Source organism: Myodes glareolus, chromosome 15 (genome assembly GCF_982192425.1).
Source record: "Myodes glareolus chromosome 15, mMyoGla1.1, whole genome shotgun sequence".
Classification (NCBI taxonomy): Eukaryota; Metazoa; Chordata; class Mammalia; order Rodentia; family Cricetidae; genus Myodes; species Myodes glareolus.
Window position 1 is genome coordinate 49,077,521 of NC_142040.1, and position 17,957 is coordinate 49,095,477.

General features: G+C 40.8%; 1 protein-coding gene across 6 annotated transcripts in view; it reads left to right on the plus strand.

The window, feature by feature from the left end:
- The window catches only part of Dab2 (DAB adaptor protein 2), a 129,843-nt gene that overhangs the window by 92,377 nt on the left and 19,509 nt on the right, over window positions 1–17,957 (plus strand). For all 6 annotated transcript variants that reach the window (XM_048428683.3, XM_048428690.3, XM_048428670.3 and 3 more), the window contains exons 2-6: window positions 12,995–13,183; window positions 14,115–14,254; window positions 15,609–15,707; window positions 17,535–17,666; window positions 17,839–17,919. In XM_048428683.3, coding sequence (XP_048284640.3) covers window positions 13,093–13,183; window positions 14,115–14,254; window positions 15,609–15,707; window positions 17,535–17,666; window positions 17,839–17,919 — 543 coding nt within the window. In that variant the 5' untranslated portion in view covers window positions 12,995–13,092. The remainder of the gene's footprint in view (window positions 1–12,994; window positions 13,184–14,114; window positions 14,255–15,608; window positions 15,708–17,534; window positions 17,667–17,838; window positions 17,920–17,957) is intronic.

The following is a 17,957-nucleotide window of genomic DNA, read 5'->3' on the forward strand; positions in this document are numbered from 1 at the left end:
CCAAGTGACCTAAGGTGACATAGAAATTGGATCCCTGACAGCCACTGTAGGTGAAGCACATTGTTTTAATGATTAGTGCCTCGCAGGTCTGACTCTGCCCTAAAGTCACTCCCTCATCAGGTCCCTTCAGTCACCTTTCCTTTCTTGCTAATTGTGCTTACGCCACCTTGCAGTTTATCTTGCTCTCACTTGTTTAAATAACCATAAGCACAATTTAAAGGCAGATAAGTTAGCTATTTCCGGACATTTTTGTGTCATGCATTCTAAAATTTTAAGACTGGGATAATATTAGCATATTACCTCAAGAAGCAAGTTTCTAGAGCAAAACCTATCCCAGAACCTGATAGAAAATAACCTTCTTATTTCACTGGGGAGAGGACTCCTGAATTTTTAGGTAATATTATGGGAGCTTCCTAACCTTAAGTGTGCTAGGACACTGGTATTAATATAATAGGAAAGGGGGTTGGTTCTCAGGTCCCTGGTTCCCCTAGAAACCTAACACTCAACAAATAAATACAAAGTTTTGTTTTATGGAGATGAGCTCTCTTGCCCAAGCTGATCTCCAACTTTTGGGCTCAAATATTCCTCTTGCCTTGTCCTCGAAGAATCTGGAGCTAAAGGTGTATACCAACACCCCCAGCTCCTAGATATTTTTAAGTGATACCTTCATTCATTTTATTTAAAAGCAACAAAATTTGCTCTAAACAAAACCCGCTGCATCACTGTGAACCATCTCTAAGGTGATATTTAATATTCTGAGCACACAAGATGAGAGTAAACAGTAGGTTAATTTTTAAAAGCTATCATTAGCCATTGAAGTTAGCACAGTCACCAATATTCTTGGAGATGAAGCTTAATGCCTTGTTGGCAAAATCTTACCCAGTCAGAATAGATTGTATCAAACAAGGAAATGTGGGCAGGGCACATTTCTCATGGAAGGTTATTGCCAGCCCTAAGGGTAGACTGAACACCAAAACAAAGGGCATATTCTACCCAGGAGGCCACCTAGAATCCGGAAATGGCGCGTTTGAATCATAGCCCTTAAACCAGTCTTGAGTTAAGTCTCCAGAGACTTAATGCTGTCTTCTTCCAGAAGTCTGGTCTAGACAGGGACGTGTAGCAGGCACACAACTTAGTCCCACTGACGATAAACAATGCAGTGCACATCCCAGTCTGACTGCTCGGCACTGACGTGACCAGGCAGCTGGACCCTTCCTCTTCTAACGTCTTAAAAACTCAGCATGTGTCTGAAACTCGAGTTGCAGAAAGGTGGAGCGGCACTCAAGCATTGGCTTTCTGGATTACGTGAATATGGGCCTCTGCTTGGGAAGGGAAATCTCATTGGGATTTATATCATTCAACCAGAAAGAAACCAAATATCAAGGCAGTATTTCTTGCGCTGGTTTGTGGAAGAGGAAAAGCTTAAGATTACTTTCCCCTTTTAAAGCACCCTGGTGTGGTTATAAAAGATCATAATTCTGCTGGGGTGTGTGCCTCTGCCTTTCTAACCTAAGGTTTCAAATACAGATCCTTATAAATAGCAAGCTTTCTTTAACTCCTAACACCGGATAGAGTTCCAGGATGGCTAATGGAACTTGAATAGAGTGAAATGTGTTTACTAGGATTGTGCGTGCACACATCGTAAGAGAACGTCCAAGAGGTGAGCGTTGGTTGTATCCTTAGGTTCACAAAGGTGGGAGGCACGGCCTTCCAGGTTATTTCCTAAGGGAATGAACAAATACACCTTGGCTAGCCTTGGAAACAAACTGCTAAGTTTCTTTAATAGGATTTCATTGAAAAACTAGCTGGGAGCTAGGAAAAGAAGCTTTGGCAGAAGCATCTCACCTAACTGAAGGACAGCCACAGAAACAATAAAACACTAAGCATGTGAAAGAACTGTGGAAAAAAATGCAAATGCTCTTACTTATTCCCAGAAACCCGAAAGTGGTACGGCTGTGTCTTTTTCCCCATCTGACTCTTCGGTTTCATTTTATTCTTTTAATTTTTGAGATTGCAATTTAATCCCTTTCCTTCCTCCCACATACCCCTGCCCACTCTCCTTCAAATTCACGGCCTCTCTTTTCATTAATTGTTACATGCATTTTCAAATACATACATATTCCTAAATAAAACCTGTTGTGTCCATATAATGCTACTTAATACGTATGTTTTCAGGATTGACCATTTAGCACTGGACAACAAATTGGTGAGCTCTTCCTTGGAGATTACTTCCCAGCTCCTAGCTTGATATGGTTGCCTGTAGTCCTTTGTCCTCATGGGCTTCCCCCTAACCCCTGCAGTGTGGCATGTCGGTTGGTGTCCTCCTTATCCAACTCCAAGTTTGGGCTGTCATTGATGGTCCTTCATCGATAGCGCTTGTGATGTTCCTAGGAGAAACAATCTCCCCGAGTCTTCAGCTCTTCAGTCTTTCTGCCCCCTCTTCTTCAATGAACCTCAGGTATGGGAGTGTTCTGTAGATGTGTCCCCGGGGACTGAGCTCCACAACTCTGCATTTTAATTGGCTGTGGTTTTCGATAGCAGTCTTCTGTCTCTTGCAAAGAGAAGTCTTGCAAAGTTAAAGCACAATATCCTTGTGACATTTAGATGTGGAGTATAAAGTGTTCACTGTGGGTTGGTATTGGTCCAAGAGACTTTATTCAAATTACTGCTCAAAAGCACTGTGATAAATTCTGAAATGTCCATGTCAGTAGTTACATTTTGAAAAAATGGAAAGCATTAAAATTCTTCATGTAAGTTGTTCACTCTTCAGAAAACTTTCTGCCAGGATTTAGGATGAGGACAACACAGAAAGAAACAGCGCTGTCATCTGATGATACAAGATGGAGCTTTTCTGTTTAAAGTCTTTTTGTGGGTGGTGGGTTTGTTTGTTTGTTTGTTTGTTTGTTTGTTTGTTTTCATTGAGGGGTTTCACTAAGTAGCCCAAACTGGCTTCCAACTCAAAAACCCCAGCTCAGTCTCCAAAGATATTCAATTCTAGGCGTGCACTACACAACAGAGTTGTTCTAAAGAAAGTTTTTTTAAAGTTGGTTCAACTCACCCATCCCGATTTTCCATGAACAGTTTTACTTTTTGAAAACCATCTTATCAAATATGGTTGACGCCACTTCGACGGCAGTCACTGTGGCACAGTGTCTCCAATCCTATTGCGGCTACCAACGACAAGTGCCTTGCCTAGATTTGTATTCCCCAGAAAAAGCATTGAAGTGGCAGAGGTCTGTATGCTGTTGCTGGTTCTACAATATCTTCACAGGGGTAGGAGAAGGACTCAGGAACATTCTGAAACATGGACTTTCTAGTCAAAATTCATTCCACATGGTGCTTCCTATCTACTAATAACCATATTAGAGGGTTCAACATCCTAAAGGCTCATTTCACTAGGGTTAGAGAGAAGTTTGACATTTGAGCAAAGTCTTCCTTATTCGCATCTACCCCAAAAGAACTCTCCCTTCCCAAACCCTACCGCAGACTGTTTTAATTCATTGGCCTCCTCCCAGAAATGCTTTGGCTCAAAGTCCAAACTTGCTCTTCAAGTTCCCAGCCACCTTTGAGTTCCAAAGTTCAAAATACACAAGGAAGAGCTGTCTGTGTTGAGCCCCCATCTCCCCAGAAAGCCATGATCTCCTTTCTCTCAGAGTCTTAGACTTCTTTCTTGTGATCCTTTCCTCAGAATTCATAGGAATCACTCAGGCCTTGTCGCATGAGTGAGTTTGTGTATGTCTAGACAGAAGACAGAAAACAAAAAAATGATGTAGTTTAAGATCATTCTCAGTACTGCACCCTTGAGCTCCAAGACACAGCGGTTACCTTGCTGACCCCTTTCCCTGCAATGCTGCTGATATAAAGTGCAAAGGGGAACAATAGCTTGTAGGAAAAGAAATACTGCATTGTTAGCCGTATTTATTATCTATTATCTGTGTCCAATAATTCCCAAATGCAGAGTTCTAGCACAGTGTAGTGTCCACTAGATAGAGAGCCCCACTATGCTCTCCCTTGAAATATGCCAAGTACACGAGCCATATCCTGGGTGTAGTGGGCAACTATGACAGAACTGAGCCCAGATCATCAGTGCTAGCAACGTGAAGCAATGACAAAGGTGATTTTTGAAGCTCTCTGTTTCCCAGAAGCCAAAATTTCAATGCCACTTCCTTCTCCTTGTAGAATTGAATTACAGGACAAGGCTTGATTCCGGTTTTCCTGTTTCATCTAGCAACAGGAGGTCAGCCTTGGGAGGGGTAGAATGGCGCTTCTCCCACAATGATTGGCCAAGGCACTGAAGCTAAGATGCATACATGCAAGCACTTTGTTTGTTTGCTTGTTTGTTTGTTTGTTTGTTTTGAGATAAGGTCTCACAACACAGCCTAAATTTGCTTCAAACTCAAAGGAATCCACCTCAACTGACCAAGAGCTAGGCTTATAGGCAGGGACACCTCACCCTGGTATGGAATTACTTCCTAACATTCAACTTAAGCCTCATGTCCATACCAAAAACATTCCATATGAGCAAAAAACCAGAGGGACATTCCACCACTACCCTATAGAATCTCAGTAGGTGATACAGCCCTCCTTGCTGATTTCATAGAGGTGTGTTAGCTGTAGCCAGGTTCCCAAGGGACTAGAGTAGACTATGATTAGTAAAATTACTTATTCTGTTTTTTTCCGTGCTAATGGAGAGAAGCGGTTAAGCTTCTGTTGTTGTTTAACAGTCTGTGCACTGATAACATTGACTAAAAAATATGGTTGAAAACTAATCATAAAGTTGAGACTTTGGTCTCAGCTGTGAGTACGTTTCAGACGCTCCCAGTGAACTGGGTGCCTGGCTAGTCTAGAGAATGGGCCTTAAAATGGGTACACAAAGCTCCCTTAACACTTAACCCTCCCAAACACCAATTATGGTAATTACTTCCTCCAGCTCGAAAGGAGATATTGCGAATGCAAAATTGTTTTTAAAGTGAAAAGGTGGGGGGAGCACAAAGTTGGGAAAGGTCAAATCAGCCAAAATTGTTAAAAGTTACCAATGTCATAACTTAGATTTAATTTCATGCTGGAAGAGAGAGGGGAAGGGGGAGGGAAGAACTCAAAAGGCCAAGGTGCTGCACGGTAGAGAGTGTACTGAACTAAGAATAAATTTCAAGTCTTTGATCTGTGAGTTGTGTCTCAGACCTAGCCAAAACAACCAGATCCAAAGACCAGTTTGACCAAGTATGATTTCTGCTGCTTGGGCTGGGGGTGGGAGAGATCCAGGGACAATGTAGAATAAGATGGTGTAAAAGCCTTAAATTATTTTTCTGTTTTGGTTCAAGACTATGAAACACTTAGCTAAGTTGTTTTCTTGGTCATTCCTTGATGTGCCTACTAAACGACTTGGTTTGGCTTGGTTGGGTTAGGTTGGGTTGGTTTGGGTTGGGCTGGGTTGGGTTGGGTTGGGTTGGGTTGGTTGTAGTGCAGTGGGAGGACCCTAGGGACTTGCATGCTGGCACCACTCCCCAACTGAGATACATCACATCCCTTGTCCCAGAAGGCTTTCTTGGTAGAGCCTCCATGTAATGAGCTTTTTACAGTCTGCTTTAAAAAAGTTGAAAGCCAGGCAAAGTATATTCTCTAGGAATAGTGCATTCTGGGAACTAATTTTCTCCTGGTGCTAGCTCTGTCCTAGCCAGTTTTTTTTTTTTTTTACATTTTTTATGCCCCCTATTTCCTAATCACTTAAAAAAAAGAATCTGCTAGGCAGAAGGAACTCAGAATAAGTCTTGTCTCTGTAAGCCATGAGGACATAAATTTATAAGTTCTTAAGCCAGAGTGAGGTGGGGGAGGGCTGGCTTGCGCTTTGGTACACCCGCCCACCTTCTCACCTGTATCACTAACTAAAGTGTGTCTCTCCATGTTTCGAGTTACTAACCATCAGAACACCTGCTGTGGAAAGAGCTGGTGTTGGCTGCCATGTGATATTATACAGTACACTGGCTTGTGTTTTTGTTGTCTGTTTACTAGTTTTAAATAGACTCCTATATGCCTCTGGCTGGCCTGGTATTAACCATGTAGCCCAGGATGATCTCAGGGTCACAAGCAATCCCTCTACCTCAGCAGGGAAAAATGCCTCAAATCACGTAGTTAAAAAAATATTTAAAAAAAAGCAAGGCCCCCAGGTGGATGAGACTTTGAATCTTAAACTCTGAACTAATATGCCATCTCTTCTCTACCCAAATTGACTGTCTAGAGAACTAGGGAACACTTAATGTAAGTTTGACTTGGCTCTAAATAGAAAGAAGGCTTCCTAGTTCAGGGCTTTGTGTTCTGATTCTGTCTTACACCATCACCTCTCAGAGTACATGCTACTGGAAATGCATAACCTATACAGAAATGCCTAACTTGTATATTAGCACAGGTATGGGGTCCCATAGTCAATATTTACAAGAATGCCTCCCAGGGACTCTTTTTGAGTGTACATTAACATGGTCTAATTACCCAGGTCAACAAGACACAAAAATCTTTTGGCACCTTTATTTTTCATTCTCATGTGTCTGTATGATATGCTTTTGGTTGCCTGCATGCTAAACAGCACGTGTAGCAGTCAAAGAATAACTCCATAGAGTCGTTTTTCTCTTTCCACTTTTGACATAGCTTCCGGGGATTGGATTTGGGTCATCCAGTTTTCCTAATAACCAACCGCCTTTTCCTGAGTTGTCTCTCTGATCCACAGAAATCTTGCTGTCTGCTCAGTTGGCCTTGAAGAGTAGGCTGACATGTTAAAAATCATAAAGATGGAAGCAGCTAAGGGAGGAAGTCATTCAACAAGTGTGAGACTTCAGAGCTGCATCTCAAGGCGCTTTCTCAGAGGTCACTTCAGAGACAGTGGAGAAGGTGTCTGCTGCCTGTTGGTCTCAAGGTCTGCTCAGTACTCCAACTGAAGCAGGCAGCGTGTGATCAAGGAAGCAGCACCTTCTCTGTCCAGAACAAAGTGCTGGGCCCTAGAAGCAAAGATGTTTACGCTGCTTTCTTCTTCTTTTTGATTTATTTATTTATTATATATACAAAGTTCTGTCTGCATGTATACCTGCAGACCAGAAGAGGGAACCAGATCTCATTACAGATGGTTGTAAGCAACCATGTGGTTGCTGGGAATTGAACTCAAGACCTCTGGAAGAACAGCTAGTGCTCAATGCCTGAGCCATCTCTTCAGCCCGATGCTGCTTTCTTCTTGAGTCTCCTTCATTCCCTTCAAAATGTCTATTTCTTGCTACTCTTGGTGGCAATCATAAACGGTATGTTAAAAAGTCCTTCAGATTGTGAATTTTTGAAAATGCAGATAAAAGGTCAGTGGGATTTAAGAACAGCAAATAACAAAAGAAAAATATTTTATAAGGAGGAAAACAAATTCAGTTTTGAGCTCAACAATTTATCATGGTTAGGTTTTGGGTTAATGAGTACATTTATTATTCCTAAAACAGAGGCACTTTTTTAAAAAAAATTATTTATTTTTATGTGTATTAGTGTTTTGCCTGAATGTATGTCTGTGTGAGGGTGTCAGATCTTGGAGTTACAGACAGTTGTTACCTGCACGTGGGTACTAGGATTGAACCCAGGTCCTCTGGAAGAGTAGTCAGTGCTTTTAATGGCTAAACCATCGTCTCTCCAGCCCCAGAGGCTTTTTATCCAGTTTTCAGGATAAAGGCTTTAAGATCTTGGTGGACAGACATTCCCCTGCATCCACAATGGCTTGATTCCAATATCCTCCCCTTTTACATAAGTCCAAACGTTCTTTGATGTCCAAAACCCTATGTATATTGTTTACTTCAAACCATCTAGCATATTTCTCTAGTATATTTCAAATAATCTCTAGAATGTTTATAATGCCTAATATAATGCAAATACTAAGCAAATAGTTACTATGCTATTTTATTTAAGGAATAATTTTTTAAAGTCTATACATGTTTAGTACAGATTTTTTTTCAGTGTATTTTTGTTCAGCAAGCTTTTGAATCCACAGATGTAGAACATTTGGATGTGGGGTGCTGAATACATTAGGTGTTTATACCACATTACTCTGAACTTTGAAATAAGATTCCCTACTATGTGTGAAATGGGGCTACTGTCAAGTCCTTAACTCAATTTATTCTAACATTTTGAGATAACCAAACAAACTTCTGCCTGTTCTGTATAATCAGAGCAAGAAGGTAGGTGAGAGGTGCAGGCCAGAGGACCTGATAAATAATGTCATGACATTTCTTCAGAACTTAACAATCATTAAAGATTACCAATGAGACACCAGTACAAGTCCTACCAACAGAAGAACAAGCAACTTTAATCCACTAGATTTATTTGCCCTTATAAAACCTAGACTAACTACTGCTCACGATGCTGATTTTTTTTCAGGTTGCAAAATGCTATGAGTCACTTTAAGGACAAAACAAACTATAGCTGACTTTTATTAGTGCCAAGGACACAGTCATTCAAAGATGACTCACGCATCCTTCCGCTGTACATCTCTTAGAGCCCTCTCAGAAACCAAGGGAGATGTTGCAAGCTCCACAGTCATCTGACTCCAGTGCCATGCAAAGAAGCCATTTCCACATTCCTTCAGGGAGATTTGTTTGAAGTTCAAAATCCAACTTAGATGTCTTCACTCAAGTGGAAGGAAGCTAGTCTCAGTGGCTCAGCAAAGCTTCACTTACCATTTTCTGTTTTACATGTTGCCTCAAGGAGCCCAGGATACAGACTAACTTTAGAGTCTATCATGTTTCTCCCAGATATATATTCTTACTTCTATTTTCAATCTTCTATTGAAGGAAGCATCCTTTTCTAGAAAACTAGAGAAATCAACTCTATTTAGATATGACCCATGTAAATATCTTTGGGATTTCATCTGTAATCTTTGCCTTTTACTGATCATTATATGTGTTTCCTAGATAACCACTTCCTTCCTTGATCGCAAGAGTCTCATAATCATGCTGCAAATGAAAGACTGAGTAATTCAAAGTATACATCCATTTTATTTCAGAAATTTATAGTAGTCTTTCTTCCCTATGTTTCTCTTTGGTTACTATAACTGTCACAGTAAAAGATACACAATAAAAGGAAGCCAAATACCTTTGGAACAATAGCAATGCCATCAAAATTGTAGTGGCACAAACCTGTAACTTAGCACTTGGGAAGGTGACAATTTCAAAGCCCACAATGTGTTTGAAGCCAGCCTGAACAACTTAGTGAGAATTTGACACAAAATACTACAGTGAAAAGGACCAGAGGGCAGGGGTGAAATATCAATGGAACACTTTCCTGGTATATGTAGGGTCAATCCTCAGGGACTCCTCCTTATAAATGTTGTCTTTGGTGTCGGAGGAAAAGGAATTGTTAAAACACATGGCCAAGTAGTTCTACTCACCTTCTGCCTTTCTATTTGACACAGGCAGACCAAACGTGATATGGTCATGGGCCTTGAGTTATGTTGTGACGTGTCTTATATGTCTACACCCACATGTCTTACCACTGTCCCCTCTCCCTTAGGTACACAATTGTGCTTTGTGAAACTTCTCAGATTTCTTTAAAATATTAAAACTTTGGGGTCAAAAATGCTAAATTGAATGGGCTGGGTTTTTTTTCCATCCTGGAAGTAGCTCTTGTACACCAGGTTGGTCTCGAACACACAGATCTGCCCCCCTCTGCCTCCGGAGTGCTGGGAGTAAAGGCAAGCGCCACCACCAGAGTGAGCGGAGTCTTTTCTTTTTTAAAACCTTATGTTAGTAAAGTCTTTTCTTGTCAGAAACAACACCTTGTTGTATGGTGTGACAGTACTTTCTGCGATGGACAATGAATTCTGGTGTCCATGATTCTTTCCCAGCCAGTGATTCCACCTGGTTTGGATGCCTCCTACCTCTGTGGTCCACGGGAACACTGTTGAACTCAATGTCACATGGGAGCAATAGAACAGGTGTTTTCAATGAAACACTTCATCCAATGGAAGTTTCTGACCTCATCACACCCTGGAAAGCGGTGAAGTCCAAATAGGTTTCCATCTACTTCTGGAAGACAGTCTATGTCTTTGAGACATATTAGCTACTCTCTAGAATTTAGGGCCCTCAGACAAAACTTCTCATTACATTTCTAAAGACAAAAACCACAGATAAAGGGAAAGTAGAGAGTTTTGAGAAACTAGAAATTGGCAATACACACAATCACATGCATGATAAGCAAGGAAGAGAATTTAAACTGTTCCAATAGCCCAGGCTACCCTCCATGTGCCTGGCTCCCACATGCCAAATGAGTCTTCTCCCTTCAAGGACTCTGTGGTCCTGAAGATTTGGCAGACAGGCATGAAGCTAATCTGTGTGAAACCATATGATGAGCATGTGTGTTTAGAAGGGAGAGTCGAGAGCTTCAGAGGAGACTTTGGCCTACTTACTGTCTTCGGGGATAATAGGTACCTGAGGGAGCAAGATGTGCCTCAGCAGATGGGCAAATGTAAGGAAGTAAACCATTCACTTTAAGGCCATTCAGAAAGAAACAGTGAGAAGAGCAGAGGGTAAAGATGATCAGGAATTAAACACTCGAGAGCATTATACAGGAAATTAAAATAGCTGACCATTGCCTAAATTTAAAGGAGAGCTTCCACAGGAAATTTTGCAACTATTTTTTTAATTTAGAGAATATTCATTCAACCCATTTTTAAAAAATTCTGTGGCAGCCTAATTAAGTAAACACAAGCTAGGAGGCAGAGCTCCAAGAAAGACAGAGATGTATGGTGTATGCAGTAAGACCACTATGACTGATGGAAAGCAAAGTAATTAATTGCGTGTGTCAGGAGACCATCAACAAAGTGAGTGGCTTAATGCAAGAGAAATGTATTGATCTAGTACTTCTAAAGGCAGTAAGCCCTAAGTCAGGACATGACATAGTTGGTTACTTGTGGAAGCTTAGAGGTGAACCCATGCTATGCCATGCTCCTAGCCTCGGGTAGATGTGAGCCCTCACTTAGCTTTCCTTGGTCAGCAGACATATCAAATTAAGCTCTTATTTGGATTTATATTCCATTTGCTTTGTGGGTCTCTGTCCCTCAGACCTCACTCTGTCTTTTAAAAGTCAGGGCATGTGTCATTGGATTTAGATCCCTTCCCAAATCCAGCACAATCCCGTTTTATTGCAAAGACTATGGGCACTAAGTCTTAAGACATAGTTTTATTGCCCACTACGTAGATATAATAGGCACCTTTTGTAACAAGACTGTGATTTCTAAGATAAGATTCATCAGTGAGATGTCAAAGAACTCTGATACTGAACCAGACTGTGTGGGATAAAAAAAAAAACTGGTTCTGTCATTTGGCAGGCAGTAAAAAGTCTGTGCCTTGGTCTTCCGTGGGAAGATGAGTTAATGCTGTAATACGTGTTGAGGATTTTTAGGAGTTAAACAGGAAAAACTTCAAGGCTTATTCTTTATCTTCCACGTCTATGAAACAGCATGCATTTCCATGGATAGGTTCAGACCAAAGTGTTGTTATACATGGGGGACATAGTGCAGAAAGACGAAAGAAAGTTCCTGTGGTAAGGGAGTTTCCCAGTCCAGAGACAGCGTTACAGCAATTTTTTAAAGGAGAGTGGCTCTCCTCTGCCTTTGGTCTTTAGTTTTAGAACGTCCACCCTCTCGGTTCCTCTAGAGTATATAGGAACAGAATACCATGTAGTCCAAAAGCCTTTTGAAAATTAATTTACCCCTGTGTGCTTGAACTGGCTGTTTTCTCTACTGCAATCCACAGGGGGCGCTATAGGAGCCTGGGGAACAACTGTTTGAAGATGTTTGTGCTGAATGATAGCATAAAGGCATTTATTAGTGTATTCAGTGAATTGTGCAAGAGACACCCTTAAGCACTCTGATACACTAACATGCCGATGGAGAAAATGGAAATGATTTATTTATATTACTAATTTTTCAAATAGCATATGAAATGTTTCATTATGACATTTTTATACATATAGATCATTGTACTTTGTTTACGTCTACTCCCACTACCTTCCCCCATCCAATCTTCTCCTGTCAACTGCTCCCCTTCCTCTTTTACATATTTTTCCTTATGCTTTCATGCATTTATATATGCTCTATCATATATATGATCTAGACCTATATATATTTAAATCTAGACTCCAGTTACAAGAGAAAGATGTGATATTTTGCCTTTCTACCCTCCATGTTCCTTCTCTTGTTTCCATCCTCTTCCTTCCCCAAAGTCTCCGGGGGTTCTACATACATGTCAAATCCACATATAAGAGAAGATGCAGTGTTTACCTTTCTGAGTCCGGCTTACGTTGATTATCAAGTTGATTCCCAGTGCTACTGCGCCCCGCCCCCAGCACCGCCACTGCGCCCCGCCCCCAGCACCGCCACCACACACCATGGAGCTATTTAAAATTCAGAGCTTATACAGCCCTGGAGATCATATGTAGAATCATAATAGTAGCTTATTAAATGTCTCAGTAAAGTAGTAAGTCTGCTCTTTTCTACTTTGAGGGTGCTGGGGATAGAAGCCAAGCTGCAGGCATTCTTATATCGCTGGAGCAAACTGCCTTTCTAAGCAGTTTTGTGGATAACTGAAACTCTTAACATCCACTTTCAGACATCAGTTCCCATCTAATCGAGTTCAGCAGGTATGTTTCTCTTTTGCTATGAACTCTAACCAGTTTGTGATCCCCGTCTCTGATACCGGAGTCTTATGCCAAAGTTCTAACACAAGTTGCTGAGCTAGGTAATCATTAAATGCTACCAGAAATCAAATGCTTGAAGAAAAATTTACCAAACAATCTTTTCCCATTCTGGGGAGCTTCAAAGGGAACAACCCTGCCTTCAGAGTTCCGCCTGCCGGAGAAGGATTGGCAAGCGTGTGCAGCTAACAAGCGTACAATGGCAACAGACGGGCCCCTGTGGCCACGGATGGTGTGGAGTCTGGGTTTGCTGTAGTTTGGCCTCACCGAGCCTTTCCTCTACCCACAGGTGTGTGCCGAGGGTTATGTTCGTTTGAGACCTGCGCGTCAAGGATTGCTTGGTGTCAGTGAGCGTCTGCTGCTGGGTTTCCTGTCTGCCTTCTCGTCATGTCTAACGAAGTTGAAGCCAGCACCACCAATGGTCAGCCTGACCAACAGGCTGCCCCGAAAGCGCCATCAAAGAAGGAAAAGAAGAAAGGTGGGGGCGAGTGTCTCCTGTTCGGCTGTCAAATGAGCTTACTCTCAAGTTCTAGGAAGGGAAATTTTTTTTGGCAGAAGTGATTGGCCTGTCTCATGTGTGACAGTCCTGTCTCTGCACCTCCGATTATACCAACTTAGGTTCAGTTAAGAAAATTTCATGGCATTTTCTTTAATTATATGTTTTTTATAATTATTTTTGTTTAAATGCATGGTTAATTATACACCCATAACTATTGTGTCATTATCTTCCAGTGATCTCTTTACCACCTTGTTTTACTAGCACCACCAGTTTTGAAAAATCAAAACTTTGTTTTTACTATAACACTCTTGGCTTTAAGTACTAGAGAGTGCTCAAGTCCTTAGTGTGCCAGAGCTGGAGAAGGGGCCATGGGCTTCCTGCTCTGCTTTGGCTGCTGCCCTCAGCTCTAGAAACGAGACAGCATGGGCCTTTTGAGAAGAGAAAAGAAAAGAAGGGATAATTATCCAATTACAGCCATGGTAATTTACCCTCAATTCGCTTTTGTTTCTTGATGGTTCAAAATGTTAGAAAATAGTTTTGTGCCTTATTTTCTTTTCTCTTTCATTAAAGGAATATGCCATTTTCTAAAATTCACTCAAAACATTAAAAAAAGCTTCGATGAGAAATATTTCCAATTCGCAATTCATGTGTTCTCATGAATTTCTCATCTGCATTTTATATCTTAAGGAAGTGGTTTTCTGTTTGTTTTTTCCTTTTACTCTCAATTCTATGTTCAATATTGAGAGATTTTGCTCAAAAGAAGAATGAGACAGTGGAAATTCCATGTGTGACCAATTAGTGTGTAAAGATTTATGCTATTCCATTTGGGGGAGATGCTGAGCACATGTGATCATACCTAAGGCGGACATTTAAATATAAGCTTTTTCCTGCCTTTCTTTTTATTTCTCAGGCTCTGAAAAGACAGATGAGTATCTGTTGGCCAGGTTCAAAGGTGATGGTGTAAAATACAAGGCCAAGCTAATCGGGATTGATGACGTGCCTGATGCAAGAGGAGACAAAATGAGTCAAGATTCTATGATGAAACTCAAGGTAAAGAAGCCATTATCTGTCTTAACCATGTGTCTAGAAGGGGATTCTATTAGCTCCTATCAACCCAAACGTTTCCATTCACATATTTATCCACCAGTGTTTTCTTCAGAGAGGTCACTCATTACTTGAATCTGTTGAGTCTTGTTCTAGACTTCAAGGGTGGCAAGATGCTGGGTGCCTTTTCATTTGGGTAAACTCGGTGCTCAGGTGAGCAAAGCCTGTCCCTAAACTCTCCATCCTTAAAGGATTTAAAAAGCCATGGGCAGTTGTGTGTGATATGTCTTATTCTGCATAGAAGACACAAAACAGGGACTAGAAGAATGACTCCATGGATAAGGTTCTTGCCTTTATTTAGATCTTCAGCGCCCACAAAAATGTTGCATAAGTGTAGGCGCCCATTTGTCAGCATGATGGTCAAGGGCAGAGACAGTATGCCCATAGCAAGCTCGACTAGAGAATCTGTGAGCTCTGTGCTCAGATGAGTCCCTGCCTCCATATATGAAGAAGAGATCAACCAAGAAAGATGTTCGCTATCATCCTCTGGCCAAACATACCCCAAAGTAATAAAAACTAAACATTTAAAAGAAGTCACAAAATTACTATTGGCTGAGAAAGTATTCAGGTAAAATGCAGGACTGTACTTGGGCATGACCAATCTGCTTTTTGAATTTGTATGTCTTCATGTGTGTCCCTGTTCATGTGTATGTGTATATGTGTGCATGTGAATGTGACCAGAGGTTGACATTGAGTACCTTCCTTAATTGTTCTCTGCCTTATTCTTTGAGACAGAGTAGCTCACTGAACCTGGAGCTTATCAATCTGGTCAAACTGGCTGGCCACAAAGTCCCAGGAATACTCCAGTCTCTGCTACCCTGGCACTGAGATTACTGGTGTGTGCCATAGCATCCAACTTTTTATGTGGGTTTTTGGTGATCAAACTCAAGTCTTCATGAGTACATGGCAAACATTTACCAACTGAGTAAAGCCCAGTGTTTCATAATTTTTCATTTCTATACTCTGCTACTATGTGGACATAATTAAATAATACAAGGTTTAGGAGCCATCGTGTGTGTGTGTGTGTGTGTGTGTGTGTGTGTGTGTGTGTGTTATAGAGATTAAATTTATGAGTTTGCCTACACTAGGCAAGCATGCTTTCACAGAACTACATCCCCAGTCCTTGAAGAAATAACGTATATTTTCTACTCTGTCCATTACCCTTGATCAAAAATGCTCCCTCCTTTCCTCGATGACATCCAAGCTGAAAACAAAGCAGTTCGTCTTCTAAAGTTCTTGCCATCAAAAGTATTCTAGGGTATTTTAACATCTATTTCCCTGATTCTCTCAATCTCTCCAGGGAATGGCAGCAGCTGGCCGATCTCAGGGACAACACAAGCAAAGGATCTGGGTCAACATCTCCCTGTCTGGTATCAAAATTATCGATGAGAAAACTGGGGTAAGAATTTGTGCTTGCTAGCAATGGCTGACCACCTGAGTCTGACCATGGTTGAATTCCGGTGGAAAATTTCCTTTCTTCCTCAAGTAGAGAAAAGAATAATATCACACATGGCTTCTCTAAAATAGACAATAGGAAGAAAGGAATCAAGATATCTATTTTGAAATTCATTTCCTATAAAGATGTGAAGAAGCTCCTAAACACAGGTGTGCTGCTGCTGTTGCTTGCTGTTTATTTTGAGCTTCCGGCTGAACGAGGTTAATCTCAATACCTGACTTATTTTAATGGATTGGTCATGTGTGAATTTGGTGGCTATTTCCAAACCTCTAGAATGTTTCTCATCTCTCTTTCAACCCTGTCCTTGCCAATCTGCAGATGTCAACTTTTGGTTGCTGTTTTAGTTTTCTTTTCGTTTTACTTGTGGTGGCAATTGTTCTATCACGTAGAATAAGTTTTGCTTCTTTATTGCTTGTTTAGTTCATTCTGATGAGTACCCCACAGCTGTAGTATTTCAGGTCTCCTGTGGCGCTTTCCCCTTTATTCTATAAAACGTTGTCATCTGTAACTCTGCTATTCATATCAAGCCAACATGACAAGATCTATTCATCCCTTCCAAGAGGTACCTGTTATCTAACATGCAAAACCTGCCTGCCAGACTTAGGGTGAGGGCACCATGGTATATGCCCACTCAGCTCTCTGGTCCTTAGTTCCTCGGGTATCTTTGTCTTTTATCATTATCCTTCTGCCTTTAGTAACTTATTTTCTCAAGCCCCCCAGACAATAGTTGCCAGTTTCTCTCATAAGCATTATTTCTTTCTCCTCCAAATAAGATCCCTTGGCATGCAAATTTTAATATTCATTTAAAATGATAAATATATATTCATAACATTTAAGAGACCATATAGCATTTTAATTAGTTTCATAAAAGCTTCATTTGGCAAAAATGTCTTATAGACTAAAGATCAGCTATCAAATCAAACTCAACCGGTTCAATAGTATCTGTTGACTTATCTTTTAGGTGATCTTAGGCATTTGAAAATAAAATTCAAGAAACATTTTGCCACCTACAGATATCTTTCAAGAGTTGGACTCGTATGCAGGCTAGAAAGAATAGAGAAAAAAACTAGAGTCTCTGTCACATTTACTTCCCCTAACAAGGTCCTTCCAGGACAGGGTGAAAATGCTTATTGGCTGCATTTCATAGCTCAAGGGTTTGCTGGGTTCAGTCATTTTAACAAAATACAGGAGCCCTCTGGGCAATTCTTCAGCTTAGGCTGTTCATTTAAGTTTGTCATTTAGTTAGGAAGTTGGACCTACTTGAGTTTTGTTTGACTTCAGTATTTCGTCTTGCTGTTTATTGTGGTAGTAGCTCTGATTTTGGTATGTGCTCACTTGGTTGTTCAGATGGTCAGATGGTTTTGAGGTACTATCTTGTTGTGTTGCCTGGGCTGGTCTTGAACTCATAGGGAAAACTAATGACCTATCTCAATCTCCCAGGGATTATAAAGGCCATATCACACCCAAATCCACTCGGGGTGATGTAATGGTTACATATTCCTCCTTCACTTTAGAAATTCTTAAATTCCTCTCAGTCCTTCCTTGTGCATGGCATTATGTCTTTTGGATAGAATGAGAGGCAAGTACTTATACTTTTGGAAAGAATGTTCTTCTACTTTTGTTTTCCATTAACTCTTTCTTATTGGACTCCTTCCTTTGAAGGAAGGCTTTAACCTCTTGATGTATGCCTTCTTATAGCCTTCTGATATAGCTGTAATAGTCAAAAATTCTATTAACACTCACTGTTGTTCTTTTATGTTCCCTTTCTAGGTAATAGAGCACGAACATCCAGTAAATAAGATTTCTTTCATTGCTCGTGATGTGACAGACAACAGAGCGTTTGGTTATGTGTGTGGAGGAGAAGGCCAGCATCAATTTTTTGCCATAAAAACAGGGCAACAGGTAAGCTCTAAGACATTGTACACCATTAGTTATCCGGGGGTGGTGATCCTCTATAATCCAGAAGATAATTGTAAGGAATCTCAACAGGAAGTAGAAAGTATGAATTGTAACTGAGTGTGGAGAAAGGGGAAAGATGAGGACAAAACGCTGTTAACACTTTTTGTTGCTTCAGGCCGAACCTTTAGTCGTCGATCTTAAAGACCTTTTCCAAGTTATCTACAATGTAAAGAAAAAGGAAGAAGAAAAGAAAAAGGCAAGTTCTGTTTGATAGAAGTTCTGCTGGGTCTATAC